Source organism: Pterocles gutturalis, unplaced genomic scaffold (assembly GCF_000699245.1).
Source record: "Pterocles gutturalis isolate BGI_N339 unplaced genomic scaffold, ASM69924v1 scaffold8871, whole genome shotgun sequence".
NCBI classification, from domain to species: domain Eukaryota; kingdom Metazoa; phylum Chordata; class Aves; order Pterocliformes; family Pteroclidae; genus Pterocles; species Pterocles gutturalis.
This window is the reverse complement of record NW_010097789.1, coordinates 18,210-41,192: the sequence shown is the minus strand read 5'-3', so window position 1 is coordinate 41,192 and position 22,983 is coordinate 18,210. Positions and strand designations below refer to the sequence as shown.

At 36.9% G+C, this 22,983-nt stretch overlaps 1 protein-coding gene across 1 annotated transcript in view; it reads right to left on the bottom strand.

The window, feature by feature from the left end:
- JAK2 (Janus kinase 2) overlaps positions 1-22,983 on the bottom strand; it is a 48,752-nt gene that overhangs the window by 8,768 nt on the left and 17,001 nt on the right. Inside the window, exons 7-19 of the mRNA XM_010086503.1 lie at positions 19,975-20,132; positions 18,431-18,542; positions 16,517-16,703; positions 14,815-14,942; positions 14,168-14,302; positions 12,537-12,624; positions 10,015-10,142; positions 9,097-9,235; positions 7,722-7,873; positions 5,743-5,893; positions 4,927-5,063; positions 3,536-3,725; positions 2,481-2,605 (exon numbers count right to left, since the gene is read on the bottom strand). Of these exons, the coding sequence (XP_010084805.1) occupies positions 2,481-2,605; positions 3,536-3,725; positions 4,927-5,063; positions 5,743-5,893; positions 7,722-7,873; positions 9,097-9,235; positions 10,015-10,142; positions 12,537-12,624; positions 14,168-14,302; positions 14,815-14,942; positions 16,517-16,703; positions 18,431-18,542; positions 19,975-20,132 (1,830 nt within the window). The remainder of the gene's footprint in view (positions 1-2,480; positions 2,606-3,535; positions 3,726-4,926; positions 5,064-5,742; positions 5,894-7,721; positions 7,874-9,096; positions 9,236-10,014; positions 10,143-12,536; positions 12,625-14,167; positions 14,303-14,814; positions 14,943-16,516; positions 16,704-18,430; positions 18,543-19,974; positions 20,133-22,983) is intronic.

The window sequence follows — 22,983 nt, the reverse complement described above, 5'->3', positions numbered from 1 at the left end:
AGAGAAGCAAAAACAGCTAATGGAAAGGGGAAAATGTGATCAGCTAAAAGAAGAAGGCAAAACATTCAGATTCTATTTTTGTAATATTAGGTACTCACTATGTTTTTAATTAAGTAGTTTTGAAGTAACAGAATGCTGCAGACTAGACTGAAATCTTAAAGCAATCGATATAACTTTTGCTTTGCAGGTTGTACAGCAACAACAGTGCAAAGCAGGACACATACACTGTAAATTCTTAGACTTTGTTTCCCTTAAAAGTGAAGAAAAGATACTTCTTTAAAAGCAAGTCCTATATGTGGGCTTCCCACATTCTCCTCCTGTGTGCACCCATGCTTTGTCACATGAAAGCAGGCTGTTTTCACACTTAAGTATCTGCAGAAGGCATATTCTAGCTCCCTTCCTCTTAGTTCATGCTTGGTACTTAGGAAGCAATAATTTCATCTGCTGTTTTGATTTTTTTTATCACCATCCTGAAGACCTGTAATATTTCAGTGCTTCTTTTATATACGTGTATGTTTATATTCAACACTGAGAATCTTTTTCTTCGTACCTTCTGAATACACTTACTTTCACAAAGTTTCCTGACATACTTCCACTGCCTGCAAAGGCCAAAATCCACCTTCCAGTCCTCCTATCAGACACTTGTGTCTTGGAGGCCAGAGTCCTGAGATATGTTGCCACTGTTGTTCCTTCAGGCTTTGGATAAAGCTTTGGATAAGGTCTGAAGACTTATTTATGCAAGCTTCATAACTTCTTACGCCAGTGAACAGGGCAGGCACCTTACAACCCTTCAGGTCATAGGCTGAGATGGCCACAGAATAAAACAGGTAAGTGGTTGCAGCCTTTGTGTGTTCATCCCTGTTGCATCTTTATTCTGTGAAAGATTACTGTCACCATCCTCCTAGGTGACGCTGAGAGCTAGACTCTTCTAGCTCTTTGCTTGAAGGAAGACTGTTTTCAGTGACTTACCAGCACTGATAATAACAGTTATTCTGTTGCAGAAATATTACTGAGAGAATTTTTTATGTCTGTTACTGCAGAATGACTTCTTGTTTTGAAGACACAGCTCAAAGGGCTTTTTAAACCTCTTTGAGTGAGTTACATGATCGATCCTTCCTCTCTGCAAAAAGCCTGGCACTTGCAACAGATTTGGGAACATTTTCTGTTTTCCAACCTCATTGCACATTGTCTGCCCATCAAGGAGTTTTTGCTGGAGACTGCCCACCTAGCCTTGCTTCAATGAAGCACATGAATAGGTGAGATCAGCTCGTAAAGGTGCATGCAGCATCCTTTGTACATGCCCCAGGTTCAGTAGCTAAAAGCTTTACCAATTCTGTTCAGTTTCAAGCAGGGAACTATTAACTTCTGTTCACCAGGTGAAAGTTTGAATGCCTGGAGAAGATGTGGGCTTTGGCAGAGACTCTCCTGCCTGACTCTTGTCAGGCCTTTTCTACAGATATTGCAGAAGGACAGTCTACTCTGAACGTGGCAGGGTACAACTACCAGACATAAGAATATCTGTGGGCTACATAACCTAAAGAATACTCATTAACTTTAAGTAACCTACCACTTACATCTCTTTGCTGTAGGTATTGGTGAAAGTAATTTAAAACTATTTCTGGTACATGCCTTGAGAGGGAGTGTGTGTGTCTCTTTCTATTTCCCCCCCCCCTTCTCCCTGCCACCCCCACACCCCCGCTTTTTTTTTTTCTTTCCCCAAACTACCAAACATGCAATAAAACCTAAGGTGTCTGTAGTTTCTTGTATCTAAAGAATAATAACAGAATGAAACTAGGGTTGGCATAATCCCTCTTTCTCAGTAAACGAGATATCACAATAAAGATCAGATGTTTGCCCCTCCTTTCAGTATTTTATGAAGGATGTTCAGTTCCAACCATTGAGACTTGCAAATAATTTATTACAGCTTTGAGCACTTCTATTGCCTCTAGTTCTTCATACAGAAATCATGTATCTCTGCTCTTGCTGCTAAATAAGCTAATAGTATTCACAGTTTAAAGCAAATTTCTCAAACATATACATGCTGTTATAGTGTTTTTATAGCTGAATGTCCAAGTTCTGAAAAATCAGTTATGTCACAAATAGTTTGCCTAGGTGAATAGATTAACTACCGCAAAATTTTATGTCAGTTCTCATTAGAGAGAAAAGAGGCTGTAATTCTTCTGAACAAAATATAAGCTAAGCAAACTATAAAATAAACAAAAAATAAATGGAGTATATTCTGCCTCAGTCAGCAGATAGGCCTGTCTTGGCATCCTGTATCGAGATACTCAGAAGTTTGTCCAGTTCTTGAGCACATGAATACATATTGCAACTTTTTTTAGGGTTATGTGGTGCTAGCAGTGCAACAGTGTTATAAAACATACATTAGAACAACCAATAATGGTTGTTTTGAGAGAAATTAGATGAGACCAAAAAGACAAAAAATTGTTGAAAAGTATCAATTGTCTGAAATTTCCTACCTTGCATATCTGAGATGCATACAGCAAAAGCTTCTTGTGATCCAGTCTCTCCTTGTGTTTCTGCAGATAATCTCGTAAACTTCCATATGGCAAATATTCCATAATTAATCTTAGATTCCTACGACCTTTTACAACAACAACAAATACACTTAATTTTTCAGTCATTTGCCAATGACGAGCTTTGAAATACAAATATTTACAAATGTCTATGAATAAAAGTAATAGAAAATAGTCTTAATATCAAAAAACTGATTTATCATACGTACATCATTATGCAATTTTTCATATATTAGTTAACTGCATTTGTTCAGGAAATACTGTTCATTTAAACACAACAATAATGTATATATGCTTGATATATAGAGCATCACTAATCAAGATCATCTCACCAGTACTTCAGCAACTACTGCTGAAGCAAAGCAGAAGTGCCACATGCGTATATCTGTGTTTATGTAATTCCTTCTCTTTGCTGAGATGAAACTCAGAATGGCAACTAACATCAACTGGTCAGCAATTTTAACATCTTTAAAACTTAGTCTGATTTTGAACCCTAGATTTTTCTTTTTATAGCAAGATCCTGGGCAGAACTCATGCTTTCATTCATCAACTTAAACTGCATCAACAATTCACTCAAACACATCAGTTTCTGAAACTTTTTCTTATCTAGTCTTTTACTGCATAGGCTGTACAAGAATTGGTAATATCCAGTCTGGGACATCACATTGAGCAAAAAACAGTTACAAAATGGTTGCATTTTACCACTTAACCCTAAATTCTCTTCTAGGAAGACCTTTATGCTTTAAGATAAAGAAACCAGGTAACCAGTCAAAATGGTACTTTATCTAAATCAATCAAATTATGCAATGAGCTCACTGAATTAAATGTCCATCTTGTACTGAGAAGTAGTATACAACAGACACTACTTCCTTTGATTTGTACTCTCTAATCCTGGTAAAGTTCAGACAAGTCAGTGACTTTCATAAACAGTTACCTCTCAATTTCTCAGTATGCATACTTAGGTGTACATCTGGAGGTGTATTCAATATAGCACATACCTGCACTGTAGCATACTCCTTTGTATTTAACAATGTTATCATGCTGCAGAGATTTAAGTATTTCGATTTCTCTTTCAAAGTCCCTAAGGTGCTCTTCTGTGCTATGCTGCAGTTTTTTCACAGCCACCACCTCACCAGTATTATCCTGCAGTGGGTCATACCGGCACATCTCAACACTGCCAAAATTTCCCTAGATCACAAATGGAAATAGTTGAATTAAAAACAAGTCCACATAATTGTTACTGCTTATTCATACTGCCTCAGTGCTCACTGTATTAGCATTAAGGTGACCACAATTAATTATTTAAGTGAAATGCCACAAAACCTGCCTGAGAGAAAAAGACTTCAGGATCACAGGTAACAGTTCTGTAAGAATATGAAACATATTCTATGGAAGGAAGCAAACAACATGGGAGGAAATGAGGACAAAGAAAGGGAGTGACGTCCATTCATTTTCTCCTCCTTCACAAATTTCCACTTACACTTCCAAACTGTCAGTTGGTATACTCCTTTTCCTGCACTTGCAAAAAACCTTTTACCTAGGTTCCTCTTGGCTCTTAATACTCCTCTGTTTCTTGGTGATTCTTTTCCCATTTGTTTCAATGTTCTACCTTCTTCTCTTTCTCAATTTATATTTTCTTTATTTTCCTTTATGAGTCACCACCTACCACTCTCCTCTTCTCCCTATGCTAAGCTATCATTTACAATCAACAACTAACTATCTGCAAACAGAAGTAGCTCTCCTACTTCGTTTTCAGCCTTGCTTTCACTAATACTTTGAGTCAATGGAATAAACAGCTGTCACGTCAATAAAAAACACAAAACAGCAAGGAACCATACTAAAAAAAATGGTCCTTGGTGAAAATATGGCAGCTGTATCTGGTCATCTGTCTAGGCATGCATTCACACAGCCAGGCTGCAAAACTAGTAACCCAATGCTGATTTCTAAAGTCTAAAAAGTTCAAGGCCTACATACATCTTGAAGACATTATTGAATTTAGGGACTGTATATTCAGACTTCTCAGAATATGCATGCACAAAAACCCCCAGCCCCACTAATTCTATACAAGACTGCTCTGGAGCATTTTTAAATAAAGTATATAAAAAAAAAAAAAGATTATATCAGATGCAGCTCTGCGTTACTAAATAAGATTTTAGCCATTTGGTGTGACTGGATTAATTATAGAGGGCAGCTGTCTATCTTCTATCTAAAGATATTGTGAAACTAAAAAAAAGATCTAACAAAAATTGCACATTGTGTTCAGATATGACTGAAGTTACTAATTTCTGTAACAGAAGTTTCAGTGTAAATAATGCATATGGTGTCATCAGAAGACAACTGAAAAGGAGAGTTCTTTCCTAGGCAATTAGAGAATTTTGAAACATCCTACCTTGCCAAGTTGCTGTAAAAACTTAAGGTGTCTTTCTTCAAATTGTGTTGGGTCCCGACCTTCAAAAGCACCAGAAAATCCAAGCGCCCCAATTCTCATATTTGGCAACATATCACTTTCCGTCAATAGTTCATAATCTGAGGGGTAGGAGGAAGAAGGGAAGAGCAACAGGGAACAGAAGGCCCAGAGAAGTTAATAGGAGAATAAAGAAACTTATATTCATGGCATGTTCTACCTTTGCTTGGCATACCCCAAGCTCAGTAAAGTATTAACAACCACCTTGATTTCTATATGGTAATTTCCAGTCAAAGACAAATATGTATTATAAAAAAGCCAAATTACTTCTCTTCACTCACAGAAAATCTTGCTTTAATGTCCCAATTTTCTTTTTTGCAGGCCTATTGTACTTCAACTTTAGCAACTATTGTGCAACAACTCCACTACTGCAGAGGAGAGAAATGTAAAATTCACAAGGTCTCAGGATAACATGCATCTTCCACTTGGAAAAAATAAATATACCTATTTATTCTATTAAGAGGGGGAAAAAAACATAACATACTCGGTTAAGAACTAGAATGTTTGGGATAGACGCTAATCAAACCAGAAAACTGTTTTGAACGATAATGCTAACTTTTAATGTCTTCTTTTAGAACAAATTAAAAAGCAGTAACACAGTGTCCTTATGAACTCAAGATTACCACGGCTGCATTGGTGGTCTGGGTTGACACCCCAAAAAGGAAGGCACTATATGAAAATGAACCAATAGGAATCAAGGTTCTTTTTGTCTAGTGTGTTCTTGTTGTAGCAGAGACTCACCTGGAGTGAACAAACTATTCAAGTCACGTATAATTGCTCTAAATGAAGGCCTGAAATCTGGCTCATAATCCATACAGTTGTTTATAAGGTTTGCTAGTTCTGTCCAGTTGGGGGCAGGAAGCTGGTGCTTATCTTCATAAAACTGTAGTTTCTGGAATTAAATAGATAAGTAGTTTTAATATACAACCTTGAAGAGTTTCAGAAACCTTAACATTCTCACCAGAGTGGCCAAAAGATACAGCTCTCAATCTAGACTTATTATCTCACCAACCGTACATCTGACCAATTTACGTCAAAAGCCAAGGCTGACAACGTAGCAAGACCGGCATAATTTAATCAGTTCAGGAATTCCCAGTCAGTTACTAGTGTAAGATAAGAAAACAGAGAAAGACAATGAGAAATATGGTGAATCCTTTCCTGGTAATTCCATAAAACCTCAACTGGATGGGTCCAGCAGAAAATTCTATCCACCTGTGAGCTGGCTGAGCTCCTCCAGTTGCAAACAGCTTTCTGAGTATCATGAAAAAATGTACAGGAGAGGAGGGCAACTTCCGAAACATCTAGATATCGAGAAGCTAGGTCTAGGTAGACCATGAAGCTTATTATAAGAGCTGATTATAACACCTAAGAAATCAGATCAGGCTTTTTGAGAAGGTAGCAGTCTTTTTATAAAAATACTACTACAGATCTTTTTGTAGCATAGTAAAGGAAATCTTTTTGCTTCCAACTAAGGAAGCAAACACATAAGAAATAGTATTTTTATGGAACATGTTTCCCCATCACACCCTGCCCCTAGCTGAGACAAAGTTAACGTTTCTGGTTTAGCAGAAATAGTGGAATTGTCTGCAACACACAAAGTCTCACAGTATTTAAGATGTTCAGTTACTAGAATAATACCAATTAAAATCCATGTACATTGTTAGGAATACTTTTTGTTTAAAGTGATACACTGTTGCAACAAAGCAACAGAAAAATGAACAAGATAATAGTGGCAATGCTGTACTTTGTCCCCATAAAACTCAAAACAAACAACATAAAACCAAATCTCAGCTCATCACTTCTGATCATTATCCACCAGTAAAAGTGTCCCTTTCCTACAGTCGTGTCCTAATTTCATCTGGGACAGAATTAACTTTCTTCATAGTAGCTAGCATGAGGCTATGCTTTGGATTTGTGCTGAGAAGGTGGCTGACAACATACTGATGTTTATAGTTGCTGCCAGGACAGTGAAGGACTTTTCAGCTTCTCTGCTGTGGCAGTGTCTGCAGGTGCAGGAGGAGCTGGGAGGGAGCACAGCCCCAATTATTAGCCTAGGATTTGACCTTAGGTTTAGGACTAAGACTCAAATTGGCCAATGACATATTCCATATCATGCATGTCATGCTCAGTACATAGGTGAGAATCTGTCCACAAGTGTTCTCTCTCTCTTTCTCTTTCTCTCTCTCTGAGTCATCTCCCCGGGTTGTGTCTCTCTGGATTACCCCTCTCACTGCGTCATCTTTGCTCTCTCAGTCAGCTCTCGCACACTCGGGCTCTTGTCTCCCTTCTGGGATTGTGGTTTTGGTAGACTCTCCCTGCTCAGGAATTGTTGGCTGGGAACGGGCTGAGTCTTGCTTATTAGCTGGTGGGCGGTTTTGCTGTGTGTCACTCATTTGTATATTTCTATATATTACTATTATATGATAATTGCTATTGTCATTATTGTTGTCATTGTTATTTTTGATGTTATTGTAGTGTGGTTGTTGAGTTGTTATCTCAAACCACGAGTCTCTTTTCCCTTTACCCATTTGGTTCTCTCCTCCATCCCCAGGAGGGTGGAGGGTTGGCTACTGGTTCTTATGGTGTTTTGCTGTTGGCCAGGGTCAAAACCATAACAAGTCGTCAAGGGCCACACCATTTTACATGCTGATATAGTTACAACAGATGTTTTAAATTAGTGTCCAAAGAACTGTTACGACTGCAGACCCAGTAAGACTTACTCTTGAAGAATCCAGAGCACTCAGAGGTTTGTCTCCTCCACTGCAGATTTCCCACAAAGTAGTACCAAAACTCCATTTGTCTGTGGCCAGGCTTAATTGTTTGGGATTCTCAATACATTCAGGTGGAACCCACGGTATTCGCTCAAGAAGAACTATGCAATCATGCAAAGGAAACATCATGTTAAGACGGATAATAAAGACAGAAGATTCTACAACATATTTGATTTAGTAAAAATTACTTCAGTATGCATAGCTATTTCATTCTGTAATGTGCTTTTAGTACTTTTCCAAGTTTTTGTTCCTGCCTAAAAAAACCTACAGAATATATTAAAAAATAATATTTATCAACCAGAATGGAGGACCATTAATTTTAGCATAAAATGAGCCCAACATTATCAAATTGCCTTAACATCATGGCAAAGAGTAAAAAGTACTTTGCTAGTAGTTGACACATTATGGCAGAGCAAAAGGCACCATAGCAAGGAATTTCATACTATTTGATTTTTATAACTTCTGATACTGACTGTAGTAACAAGTTAAAATATGGTATTGCACTGATATAGATTTAGAGCCCTTCAAATGAGATCTTGTAAAATTTATGAAGGCTTCCCATTTAAAAGGGGGGAGTTTAAGCAGTTTATTGGAAAATAATGACACTGCATTTCTTAGTTCCTTAGATGTATCTTTTGGCATGTATAAAATTACCAAGTATAAAGTGTGTTCATTTTTTCCAAAATGATTAAAAATACTAGATAAATAACAGTATGGGCACTTCAGTTTCACTAACATAGCAATCTTGCACACACTTTTCATTTCTTTTAATGAATTTTGCTGTTTCTAAAGCTTTAGGACAACCTCAATGGCAGATGATAATCCACTATTTTTAGCATCACCAAGTGGCTTCAAGTATTCACCAAGACATGCATTGAAGATGTAGCTGCCAAGCAGCATTTTCAAAAGTGCATTTACTTTCAGCTCTGAAACCTTCTCCAAGCTATAAAATACAACAATTTAATCTTGATCAATAATAGGATACTCAGTCCAGCAGCTACCTGCAGATGCAACAAACTTACTCATGGTACATCATAGCATACTAACAACATTAATAGTGGGGAAAAAAAATTTGAAAATGAGAAAACAGGAAAAAAACCCGCCACACAACGGAGAACTGTAGCTTTATTTCCTGTAGCTATTTGCTTATGAAGAAGATAAACTCAAAACTGCTGACTAAGACTGCTGAGATTATTTTACAGTGACAGATGGATGAAGGAACCTACTATAACAGAATTACCTTATGGGGTGGTCACAAAAAAACACCCCAAACTTATTTTTCAAGTCAGAAGCATCTAACAAGAAAGCTGACACAAAGACTTACTATCTCTTGGCAAAACTGTAATGCTGATGCCAGGATCACTTAGTTTTATAAACGGAAGGTTTCCAGACTTCCTGTCCTCCTCTCTGATAAGCAAGATGTTTTTCGCACAGACATTCCCATGAACAAGGCCTTTATCCTCCTATGAATGGAAATGCATCTGTTAAGTACTGACAAAAAAAAAAAAAAATCTTATCGTTGAAGAGGTATATAAAAACCAATACTTTACAGCTTGAGGGAAACATCAACAAAGAAAATAATGATCACAGATTAAGTTGATCAAATCTTGGACATTTCATCAGTTCCTCTCAGAGTTATAGTTTCTAGACACTTTTCATTCGTCTAATTATCTACCTGAAGTTTTGAGTCTAAAACTATTTGACGTATATTAACTCAGAATACTGATCCATCAGTATGATCCATTTAAACTCCGTTAAAGGGAAGATTCCTCTAATCGTATATCCTGTCTTGAATAATGGCCTTTATTTTGAATTAAATAGACTGTAAGGTTGGGAACTAATGCACAAAAATAACATACTAGCAGGTTTAACACTGCAATATTTTCCTCTCCCAGTGCTTAACTACTAACACTACCAGGAAATAGTTTATATTCAGCATCATGAGGTGAGGTGGGAAAACCAGGAATGACTGATTCCTGGGGGGGGAAAAGAAAATTACTGGATGTGTTTTCATTTCACCCTGAAACATAAAGCATTAAAAAAGAATGGGAAATTCAGTTACACTGTACAGGATACAAAGGTCTGTGCCTGGCTATCCACTAACTAGCTGGTATATGCCCAGCCTATTTTCAAATACCTTCCAGAGTTTTAAGGAGTAGGGTAATAGTTCAGCCATTCTACATGTATTAGTCTGAAACATACGAATTCAGTCATTTACAAAACTGAAGAATAAACTACTTACCAGAAAATGCATGGCTAATGCTAACTGTTTGGCTACTTCCAGCTTCCACAAGATATTGATAACATTTTTGTTCTTTTTCAAGTATGTGTCCAAGGATCCAAATTTTACATATTCTTGTACAAGGATGTCTGATTTAAAATGGTAAAAATAGTAACAATTAGAACCAACAACAAATAACTGAATTTCAGGACATATTCATTACTCTAGTACTACCCACCTCTTTTTTTGATACCTTGTGGTTCAACTAACCATAAATGCGAAGCTATGTGACATCTGAGTACTGCCACTAATATTCTATGTTCTTCATACTTCTTCAGGGTGTGGTAGTTTGCCTAATTTCTTCTCAAATGCAGAACTACTAGATTTAATAGCTTTTTACAGAACAGGTTTCCCCCTTAATAAAACTCATGAGCATCCTTCCATCCCGACTTGAAAGCCACAATAAATAACACAACTTTTGATAAAGCATAGTAGTGTACAGCAACATCAGTGCAGTTATATCAATAATATAATTATATCAATAATAATATCAATTCACTTCACAGTTGTTTATAATCTATATTCTTAGTGAAAAGTACAATGCTTTGCTGACAAAATATGCTCTTCTTGAAAACAGAATAACACTTGCACAAAAAAAAAAATATATATGACATATGCCTTCATGCAGTTATCCAAAGAATAACCCAAGAAACAAGATCCATTTCATAGTGCTGCACAGTCTTCATCAGATTCAATACAATAATTTCAAACTGCATGACTGAACTCCTGCCTTCAGCATCAAGATGCTCACATTGCAGTGCTGCTCATTTAGGCTAAAGACACTGGAAACTACTGGTATTATATTTGGTTACAATAAATACACTGATTTTTATAACAGTTATAGACAGCAAAATATTTTTTTTACAATTATGTGTAGCAATTTGCATCAAATCTGTACATCAAGTGAGTAACCCATAGAAAAAACAGCAGCCTCTGTTCCTATTTCTTGGTAACTGCCTCTTAGTAAACTGTAGTACTAAAGCCTCTTGCTTTCAGAAATAGAACTGTCTATAGAGGGCAACTGTGATCTAAAGGACAAATAAGTAACCATATACATCTTTGTATAATTTTTTTTTTTTTCAAACTTGATCTACCTGAAATTTTCTGTATATAGTCCCCATGCATGGTACGATGAATAAACTAGAAAAAAAAACACTCGTGGGTGCTTTTACAAAGAAACTGGTATAATGAGCTCTTGGCCAAACATGCTGCTGTGCCTTTTCCAGCCTCCTAAGAGAAGCAATTCCTGATACAGAATCCACTCCCACTTTTGCAAATTCCTTCTCTCTTCATGCAGGCAACTATCTACATAATATGCTTATACAGTTATTATAAAATACTTCCTTTTGTTACAAATTGTTAATACAGGGAGCTACTACAAATTTTGTTACTACAGGGAGTCTAGTGACAGGACAAGGGGTAACGGTTGTAAGCTGAAAGAGGGTAGGTTTAGATGAGATATTAGGAAGAAAGTTTTTATGGTGAGGGTGGTTAGACACTGGAACAGGTTGCCCAGAGAAGCTGTGGATGCCCCATCCCTGGAGGGGTCCAAGGCCAGGCTGGATGAGGCTTTGAGCAACCTGGTCTAGTGGAGGGTGTCCCTGCCCATGGCAGGGGGGTTGGAACTTGACGATCTTTGAAGTCCCTTCCAACCCAAACCATTCTATGATTCTATGACATTTCTAATCACAGAAAAAAAAAAAAATGGTTTTAGGGCAAACTGACAATTCTGACCAAAGACTGAATGAAGAGAAAAAACTGCTAAAGTGAGGCCCAGCAATGCATATTTGAAGATAGAACACGTAAGCATATGACAATCATCTAAAATTAAGATTTCACTATAAGATGTTACAAATGCAATTCAGGTGTTCTTAAAAACCCTCTTATTAATAAATAGTCACAATGCAGTAAGCTAAACTGAAAACACATTCTACTTCTGTAAACAATACAAAGATTTTACTTTTGTTAATAAGTGTTTTTGTTGAAATAATGGGATGTCATGTTTTCAGAATGGGATCTCTAAACCAAAGTTCTCAAAGCTATGTTTGTGCTCGCAGTCAGCACAAGGGTGGGAGAAGGTGGCAGCTTCTATGTTTCTGATCACAGTAAGTGAAGACTTTCTCAGGCAGCGAAGTACTTCCCTTCCTAGCTAACCACAGCTGATAGATACACTGTAGTGGTGCAATTTTTCTTGCATTTCAAAAGCTCATTTCAGACGTTCAGCAAAACTCTTCAAAAGTGAGATTTTCAGATATGACTGAGTCATTTAGAGAGGTTACTATTCACACATTGACTGTATTTACACAATTTTTCTTTTTTTTTTTATCACCATATTAACTAGTTCTCAGACATCAAGACTTACTACTACTGCAGCTAGTGTGATAGGTTTTGGTTTGTTTCCCCTGCTTTTACCCATAAACAATGGCAAACTCTAATGACAGCTGTATAAAATTAGTACAAAAAGATAATTAATTTCTACTTACTCTCTTCTCCACATACACAGACTCCATAATTTAACACCAAATGTTTGTAAGAAAGCTGGCTCATCATACTTGCTGCCTCAAAGAAGGACTTTGAAGAAAGAGAGAGAGATTGAGAGAGAATAAATATCAGTGAAAATAAAACCCCAAAACACTACTTGATTTCTTATTTATTAAAGCCATGTGCATTCTTAAAAACATTTAAATTTCCATCTCATTGCAAAAATCCCTGTGTAACATATTATATATTGTTTGTGGTTGTTTTAGGTTTGGACTTTTTTTAAATAACTGATAATCCACATTCCAGAAAGGTTAGCAACCTCTTTTTCTGCAGGCAGGTGTTACCGTCACATAAAAAAAAAAAAAACAAAAAAATTTTCCTCCATGTCAGTTAACTAAGTAAACCGCAGACAAATTCATGATGCACTATTCAGTTTCCAATTTATTCTTTCATAATGCACTATTCAATTTCCATTTCTTCATATCACATTATTAAGTTAAAAGACAAGAAGTATTATATCACTCATCCACTACTACAAGACCTTACCTAACCTTGTCAGGAAGGTTTCAGATGCTTTTATTTCTTTAGTCATTTTTTTACTTCTTTTCAGTGGCCAAAACAAGGTCAAAATCGGCACACTTTCCTTCAGGTGACTATATTTGTATTTCTGTACTCTTAGTCCTTTTAACAACTGATTTTCACTTAACTTTAGAATATATTACCCAGCTTATTAAAATTAAACTATAGGTTATAATTTCTTTATTATTTTCAGTTGTCCAAACTGTATGCCTACACTGCTTACGAACATTAGCTATCTGAAATGTATTTTCCTTTTTTGCTTACATTTTCATATAGATTTGCCTTAAGTAATTGAAAAGTTCAGTAAAGAATGGATTGGTTGTCTTGGCTTGCTGTAAATACAGCTAGATTAATTAGGAGTTTGATACAATCATATCATCAAAATAAACAATAAACAGTCATACAAAGTTACATTAATATCTTAAACATCACCACATCTTGTTAAAGGCTTTAAAATTAAATTCTCACATGCACAATCTTGGGCTCAATTACACTACCAGTGTATTAGTTTTCGCACAAAGGCATTTCAGGTTTGCTCACAGCTTCACTCAAATAGCGAAAAGTCTACATGAATATGGATGATTCTACATATGGCAAGTGTTTCTCACACATAAATACTTTTGATTTTTCATGACTAGATGTGAAATCTTGATTTTACTGGAGAATCAGTATGACTCCAGAACACCGAAGACAGTCTAACAAAGAAAGTAATTTTCCATACATGTTGATACCTCATCTGTACATAATGAATTTACTGGTTCTGTGGCCAAACCACCTCTCCTGTGGTACTTGCATTCTACAAAGAAACTGTTTTCTGGCACTCAGTGGGTATCTCTGATTTCTCTGACAGATGATGGGGAGAGGGGAAATAAAGTACACAGGTGTACTTCCTAATGCCAGTCTCAAATCCATCCTCCCAGTGTCACAAGGCCAAGAATGAGCTTGGTTCAACATACAACCCTCTACCATATAACAAATACTCATTTATTCTAAGAAAAGTAATGCTCAACATAACATGGACAAATGTTATATAGCAGACAACAATCACACCAACCTCAGAGTAGTTTCTATGCACTTTATCCAACACCTTTAAAAGAACCTCAGTTTGATGGAGCTGGCCATAGTCTCCCACTTCTCTCCTTATACCTTTGAAAATCTTAGTAAACGTGCCCTGCCCAAGACTCTCCTCCTAAAAGACAGGAAGAATACAGATGTGAGAAAAATTGCCTCTACCTGTTTTGCAAAAGATCTCTTAAACATCCACCCTAAGTAACACATACGCAAATCTTTACAGCTAGTACACCTCTAGAGTCAGACTGAGAGGGCAAGGAAGCAACTGTATCAGAAACAGCTTAAATATTTTCCTTATTTTTTATTGAGTCCTCAAGGATCTCAGAAAATAACTTTCTGCAAAAACCAGAGAAGAAGGAATTGCTGTTATTAAGATGTATTTAGACATCCCTAGAAGTAAAGAAAACAACTGCTACTGCAGTCAAAAGGACACTTCTTATTTAAAAAGACGCTCATTATTTGTATTAATGGAAAACTTCAAAAAATTCTTTTCTCTCACAACTCTAAAGAAAGATTACAGTAAAATCTCCTAGCTCAGATAAGGCTCTTTTAAACACATACCAAGTTTTTTAAAACTTGGTGTGTATTCAATCAGCCATCTGCAGGAGAAGAAGCAACCAGTAGACTTACGAATATCAAGTCCTCATTCCGGATTTTGTGAAAGACCATCTGGTTGACATTATTGTGTCTCTGTAGCGTTGGTGATGAAGGTACCTCAGAAACACTATTACTTCTGAAAACTAGGAGATTCGATTTATCTGGGAGAAGAAAAAGATTAGGGAAAAAAAGAAGTAAATTTGTAAGATATAAAACTAAACCAATATTTCTGAAGGATTATTAATGAGAAGCTGTTTATCAAACAAAAACAAGATATCACATTGAGATTTGTTTATTCAAAAAGCCACACAGTATTTAATTAAACAAAAGTCAGATCTTTCCTACTCAGCAAAAACATTTAGGTTCACTCAGCCATTTTAAGTTTCTTAAGTACTTCTACTTTTGGCAAACATTCTGAAAATATTCCTGCCTCCTTTCGTATTTTAACTTCTGCTGTATTTGTAACAACAATCAAGGGTGGAAAAAGGGGATGCAAGTCATGTTCTTGTTTTATATTATGAAGTCATTCTGTTAAAGACGTGCATGTAATTCTGATGCCTCTTTAAAAGCTTTTACATATTTTTGCCCCAGCAAGCACATCAGTGATCTTCAATGCCTTATGTTTACCAGAGTAATTATTCTTCAGGTGATTTAGAAAAAAATGCTCTCCACAAATGAGAGCAGGTCTGTTAGTAAAACTAAAACTGATAGGTACATATATGTGGGTATGGTGAATCTTGTCATTCTCAAATCTGTAATTAAGTCACTATTTTAATTATAAAATATTCTACTGAATCACCTTACTTATCATTAACTTAATGATTGAATGCTACTAAAATTTAACCGTTGGTCTACCTCACACCATTACAAAATCTTAAATTATTTCTAAATCATAACCGTGTGAGATATTTCATCCACGACACAAGGTAACAAAATTATTCTCTGTAACATACGTGTGTATTTACTTGTCAAATCTATTTTCTATGCTTTTGAACCTACTGGCTAGTTTCAATCAAATCTGAGAGGTAAAAGTGATATAAAATAGTCTGTTCTCTTAAGTTTTTGTTTAAATAGGCACTTGAATAGAGACAAAGACTAATATTAACTGTAAGTAGTGCTACTTATAATAAGCAAAAAGGGCAGATGTTATCAGAATTCATAAAGGACAAAGTACTATGACAAATCCAGGCAAAAAACTTAAATGTAAATTCGAGAAAAATACACTCCTCAGGCAGGAGCTCTATTGCACGTGTATTTTTCAGTGTTAAAGAGAAGTTGAAATCACACTGCAGCCTTGGCTTAATTTAGTTTAGATGTCAACAAACAATGAAAGAAATTCACTAGTACTGTTGGTTCCACTGCTTATGGAACTATCCTCAGTGAGAAATGATACATTTACTAGCTCTTTCCTTCTCAAGACATGAAAACACTTGACTGAAGAAGAAATGCTGCTGCACACAATCCACTTTTAAGAATTAAGAAACCAGTTTTGCTTCAAATCATGGAACTGGCTACCACGATTCTCTCTGGAAGACCATCAACAAGGTAAAATTTGGCAGGTACTAGGACTGAGACAGCTATGACTAAAAAGATGAACAAATAGGTCAGTGAAATTAAAAAAAACCCCACACAAACATATGTCTACCTACATGAGAGTCTTTTAACAGTAATTTATTTTTAAATCGTTAATCTTAAATTTGGAAACCCTTCTGTCTAGAAATAATCTTTCTCTTACCTTTTGGTTTTGGAGGACAGCATTTGATGAACTGGAAAATTATGCTGTCTGAACGTACAGTTTCTGTCTGGTAACAGGTCAAGAGATCCTTAAGATTACCAAAACTTCTCTTGGTTCCACTCAGATTATATTCTCCATTCTCATTCTTCGTAATTAAGCAGTGCTTATAATCAGTGGTATTTTCACGCTGCACATATTTTTTACATTAAAAATAAGATCTAACAATATTTAGTATTTAAAAGTTTATTTAAATTTATAGCACTCTACTAATTAAAGAAAGAATGTTACAGCAAAATATTACCATAATTTGTTATTTTTTTTTTTGCACTATGTAATATTGATTCTGAGAAAACATGATCCTCCCCTCACTGGAATTAGCATGCTGATACTAAGAAAACAAATGTTACAAAATCTGCAAAGGTGAAGATGAGAAAACAGATTTGGACCCTAGGAAAAATCCTTCAGAGTTAGTAATGAAAGCTTCTTCACTCTTATATGGGGGGTAATAGCAAAACAAAATTTTGTTGGAAGCAATAGCCCAAACACTCATGCTCCATGTTCTCTTGGCAAGCATTTGGAGATCTCAGCTGTATTTCTATTTTTCTGCCATCTACAGTACAGTTCTAAGCAATTAGCTCCTAGCACAGACTTTAAATATGCATTGATTTATTTCTACAATGACTCTTGAAAAGATCCCATTAAACATTTTTAAACAAGAGAAGTTCTTAATAGTCCTCTCATGGTCCTTCACTTCAACACTGTAGAAAATATTCCAACAAATTCTGAATCTCAGAAGTGTTCTAATGGCTTGCCCAGAAAGAATCAGGACAAGAAAGAAAAAAAACCCAAAACATGTGGTTATATCAATTAATGACAGGCTTAACTCACAAGCTTGACTCTCAGACTTTCACTCTTTAAGGTTGCTCAAGGACTGATCTCTTAGTCGAAAAAATTCCCTATCAAACACACTTCACTGACTGGACACAAAATTTTTGTAAAACTGATCTTAAAATGGTTGTTTACCTCTCCATCTGCACATCAATATTATTTTGTCATTTTCAGACATTTTTCATACATATCTCTGACAGTATTTAGCGAACCTGCTAGCTTGCTGCAAACCATCAAGAAAACCCATGTATTACCTTCCCTAGTTAAAAATCCAAAGGTAGCACTATTAATCTAATTAAAGAGAAGCCCATCCTTGGAACAAGATCATTATGTAACAGCAATATTAAAGTACTGTATTATAACTAACTGCAAGCTCACAGAGGAGAGATACAACGGGTTCTGTAGCTGCATAAGAAGTGTAGGCATTTCAAAAGGTGGCTCCCACTCTAGCTAACACCAGATATCCAGCAGATCCGTGTTGCCCTAACAGCTGCCAAATAATCTGGCTGGCCCAGCACTGGGGATGGGGACAGGACCCAAACCCAGAAGAATCTGCAAAGGAGAGACACTCCAGATCACTAAGGGCTGTATACTCAGTCTAAGCAAGCCCTGTTGGGTGGAGGGCACGAGAGGGGGTGGAAATCCTAGGAAAAAATCCAACTAAGAACCCCAAACTTTAAGAAAAAAAAAAAAAAAAAGAAACCCACCAAACTGCCCCACCACCTAAACATTTACTACAGTCCCAAGAGTCACGTCACCATCCCCAGAAGTCTCAAGTCTTCTTCCCTCCACTGCCTTGCTCTCCTAGGCATATGGTATATGACGTTAGCGATTCTCTAGCATACAAGTATTTTGATGTTTCTCACAAGACCCTGAAAGTTGGCCAATCTGCCAGAAGTAGCTACAGAACATCCACATGAGACAAACATTCAGAGGAGAAAATTCAGAATCACTAACTGAACATCCCATGGTCATTATTATAATGCAATAAAGTTATACAGGTACTATCTAAGGAAGAATACATACCTCTATAGCAAAGGTGAGGAAGTATTTTTTAAAATCTTTAGGACTGCAACGAAGAACGTAGAAACCAGTTTGATTACCCGCTTTCTTCAGTTTACTGATAGCAAAGTCCATACTATAGTAAAAAGAAAATGTTTAATACTGCATAATTTCAAAATCCAGGAACATCACAGACTGGCCAATGAGCACTATTATCAGATATCTAACACAATGACAATTCAAAGCATGAATATTTTACAGCTTCCTTTAAGTTAATCTTTTTGTCCCCCTTTATTTTCCAATATTCAGGGTGGCTCCTTACACAGACAGCAGTATATTAAAAATTCACAATACTGAAAATACCACAATTATTTATTTGGTGAGAAATCCCACAGCCTACAAAGGTATATTCCCCATAGCTTACGATATGACTTTCAACATCCATTATGGAAGAAGTTGCAATAAAACTGCCTAATAAACAAGCTAAAATTAGCAAAATATTTGTGTGGGTGGAAAATGTGGGTTTAACTTGGGAAAGTGCTAACAAGAAAGAGGAGCTGAAACAAAACATCATTTGTTACTACAAGAACCAACAGCCCCTTAAACAAGCCTTGCTAACTGACTATTTCTGTCCATCTTGGGGAATGAGGAATAGAATGCCTTGGAAAGGTCTCGACTCATTGCACATCCTTCTAAACAGCCCTAAATAAAGGTCAATATACAGCATAATAACCAGTGCAAGAAATGTGATTAGAAACTGTATAAGTGTCCCACCCTCTCCTCCTTCATCTCTTCTGAAGGTTACAGCACCTATCCTCTTTCTGTCATTGGGAAATTTACAGAACTATTTTGTATTAGCTGAGTAGATAGTGCTAGTTTCATGAAAAATATCTTGCATGTATCAGCTTTCAAGCTTTCTGTAGCTAAAGCAAATGCCCATTTTATTCTGCCTAACAAAATATTTCTAAGCTCCCAAATGTACTTCTGCAAATAATAAACACTACTATATGAACTATTAAAAAAAAAAAAAAATCAATGAAGGTACTAAATTCCTTCTCTAAAAAAATAAAACAAAACCCCAAAACAACAAAGAAAGCAAACAAGGAGACAACATTCCTTAGAAATAAACTCTCCAATTTATATGGCTAGCAGCTTACTGAGAGTGTTATCTCAATCTGCCTTTTTCCCCCTGGCAACTCAGCTAATACAACCGCTAGAGGCTGCAGTAAAAACGCGAGATCCTCTGTCTATGACACTGTATCTTGCTGCCACGGTAGTGACTGTAATTCTGTAAAATCAGCATCATGACTTTGCCTCTTACTTGAAGAAAAAAAAGAATTCTAAGGGAAGACAATTAAAACTAGAATATTTCCATTTATTTTTTATAATATGTCAAGAAGGCATTGTATTTTGCAAAGTGAAAAATAATACTAAGAAAACTGTAAAGCATTTTGTGTTATATAAATGTAATAAATACACATTTCAAGATGTCACTTAAAGTTCATAGTCAACTAAAGTTCATCTTTCAAAAATAATATCACCGTGTTTATTCATAAAAAATTGCTTACAAAATTGGTCCATGGCAGTTGCTTTGGATATTTTCAAGGACTGATGGTGGCGCTACTTCTTTACAGAGATAATGGTGGGCATCCGCAGTTAATCTGTAATATCCATCAATCAATGATACAAACGAGAGAGCTTCTCTTAATGACTGAAATTCTGCCTCCTGTAAAATTGCCAGGGGAGAAGGGGGTGGGGAGGAGGAGGGAAGAGAGGAAGGGAAAGGGAATGGAGAAAGAGAGAGAGAGAGAATGAGAATTTCGATTTTTAACAGGCAACACAGAATTCCTGGATATGGTAACAGTATAAAAGATATAAATATATGCTTATATTAAAGACATCCAAACTGTTTCGAACTACTGTTTGTATAGTTCTACCTTCCTGGTGCCACTGAAAACTTGTTAGCAATCTTCTGTGTTCAAAATTAAACCCAAACCAAGCCAATCTGCCCTAAAACCCCCCTTATTCTAAATATATGAAACAGCGGAGGAATGCTGGCAAGAGGGAACGTTTGAAAGGGAAAAATTGAGTAGATACAACTCAGCATGGCAGATACTGCACTGACATCATGGTGTTATTTTTCTTCCTAAAGGAAAGCCTTTGCTTATCAAAGATCCATGGGGCTGCCTTCAACTAGCAAAGAAAAAAAAATCTCTAGAAAAGTAGTTACCTGAAAATTAACTAGTAGTCAGCAAAAACTGGTATCTGGAGCTGAATCATACGACAGAAGCTGACCTTTACCTACTGTGAAGAGAGGTGCAATGGATGGAAGCAGGGAGAAGAATAATATGGTCAAAGGAAAACAAGGTGTGGAAAAGGTCTATGCAAGATAGCTTGAACACGTAAGAGCTGAGCAAAATTAAATCCATCTGTAACAATATATTTATTACTGACAATAAACGAAAACAGAGTCTATTTTAATGTAATTATCTATATTTTCTTAATATTTTGACAGTTGTATGAGAACATTAAAGGCTGTGTTTACTTCAACAGAGAAGTGTTACTCTACCATCTACAGAACCACACTAGATATCCTTCAGTAGTGTGTCCCAACAGAACAGGCTTTAGTATGTGCTGCACAAGTTTGCCCATGACACTGAGAACACACTTAGTGGCTGAACACAATTCCTTGGCAAGTTCTTTACTAGACAGCAATAAAAAAATCTGGTGCTTTTGATCATGTGTCAAGAATTTGTTTGGAGTCTTCAATCTCCTTATTAAAGAGGACCTGGGAACAACCATCTTTCCAGTTGTTTCAACACGATCGGAAAACCCACACAAACAACAAACCTAGAAATCCAGATATTTTAATTAATACATATATCCTAGAACTGTGTAAAGCACATTTCTATGATGAATTCTACTAGCTGTGCAACAAGTTAAACTAAATCACAAACTATAATTTATGCATCAACTAATTCTGGTGTGTAAACTGTCCACACACAAATCACAAGCAAAACAGCAGCTACCGTATTTCTTCCTACTCTGCCTCACTCTTCAGTAGCTTTTTTAGACAAGCCCTTAGATAGTCACTTTTACCCTCAGAAGCATATGCAGTCAAGTACCTAACTCCTGCTCCTGAGAATTTTTAAAGATAATTTTAATGGCTCCAGATTAAGAAAGCCTCCTCCACCAATCTGAACATTGTTATACTCTCAGCATCATAGATGCACATCACAGATATTCCAGCTACTCTTATGTTTCAATAAAAAGCCTTAAAAAAAATTCAAATTCTTGACAGATCATTAGTTCTCTGTCATTAATGCAGGAAATGAATGTCAATCACAATTCTACTATAAATGCAAGTAAACCATGTTTTGTTTTGTTTTTTTTTTTTAAGAAGGCACCATTAGAGACAACAAAACTAGTTAATGCTTATTGAAATATTTTTGAAATTTTAAAAAATTATTTTTACAGAAAAGAAGAACATAAGCTGTACATAGCTTTTTCACACACATGCACAGAGAAGGAAGCTCTCAGTCACACAAATGTCCGAGATGGGGAGCCCTGAATGCCCACAGATCAGTCATAGAGATAAAAGAAGAAACAGCTTGTATTGGGTTTGCATGGCAATGTTTTGGCAGCAGGGAGGCTACAGGGGTGTGTTCTGTGAGAAGCTGCTAGAAGCCTCCCCCATGTCTGATAGACAGAGGCTAGGCTGAACCCATTAGCAATGGTAGCAGTACCTCTGGAATAACATAGTTTAGAAGGGAAAAAAACCTGCTGTGGAACAGCAGCCAGAAGAGAGGAGTGAGAATATGTGAGAGAAGCAACTCCATGGACACCAAGGTCAGTAAAAAAGGAGGGGAGGAAGTGCTCCAGGTGCTGGAGCAGAGATGCCCCTGCAGCCCATGGTGCAGGCCATGGTGAGGTGGCAGCTGTGCCCCTGCAGCTGTGAAGGGTAACGGAGGAGCAGATCTCCACCTGCAGCCCCTGCAGGAACTCCATGCTGGAGCAGGTGGATGCCCAAAGGAGGCTGTGACCCTGTGGGAAGCCTGTGCTGGAGCAGGCTCCTGGCAGGACCTGTGGCCCCATGGAGAGAGAAGCCCACGCTGGAGCAGGTTTTCTGGCAGGACTTGTGACCCTGTGGGAAGCCCATTATGGTGCAGTCTGTTCCTGAAGGACTGCACCCTGCGAAAGGGACCCACGCTGGAGCAGTTAGTGAAGAATTGCAGCCCCTGGGAAGGGCCCACACTGGAGAAGTTCATGGAGGACTGCCTCCTGTGGGAGGTACCCCACACTGGAGCAGGGGAGAGTGTGAGGAGGAAGGAGCGGCAGAGACAATGTGGGATGAACTGACTACAAGCCCCATTCCCTGTCCCCCTGCGGTGCTGCCAGGGAGGAGGGAGAGAAAATCAGGAGTGAAGTTGAGCCTGGGAAGAAGAGAGGGGAGGGGAAAGGTGTTTAAGTTTGGTTTAATTTCTCATTACCCTACTCTGATTTGATTGTCAATAAATTAAATTAATCTCCCCGAACCGAGTCTGTTTTGTCTGTGATGGTAACTAGTGAGTTATCCC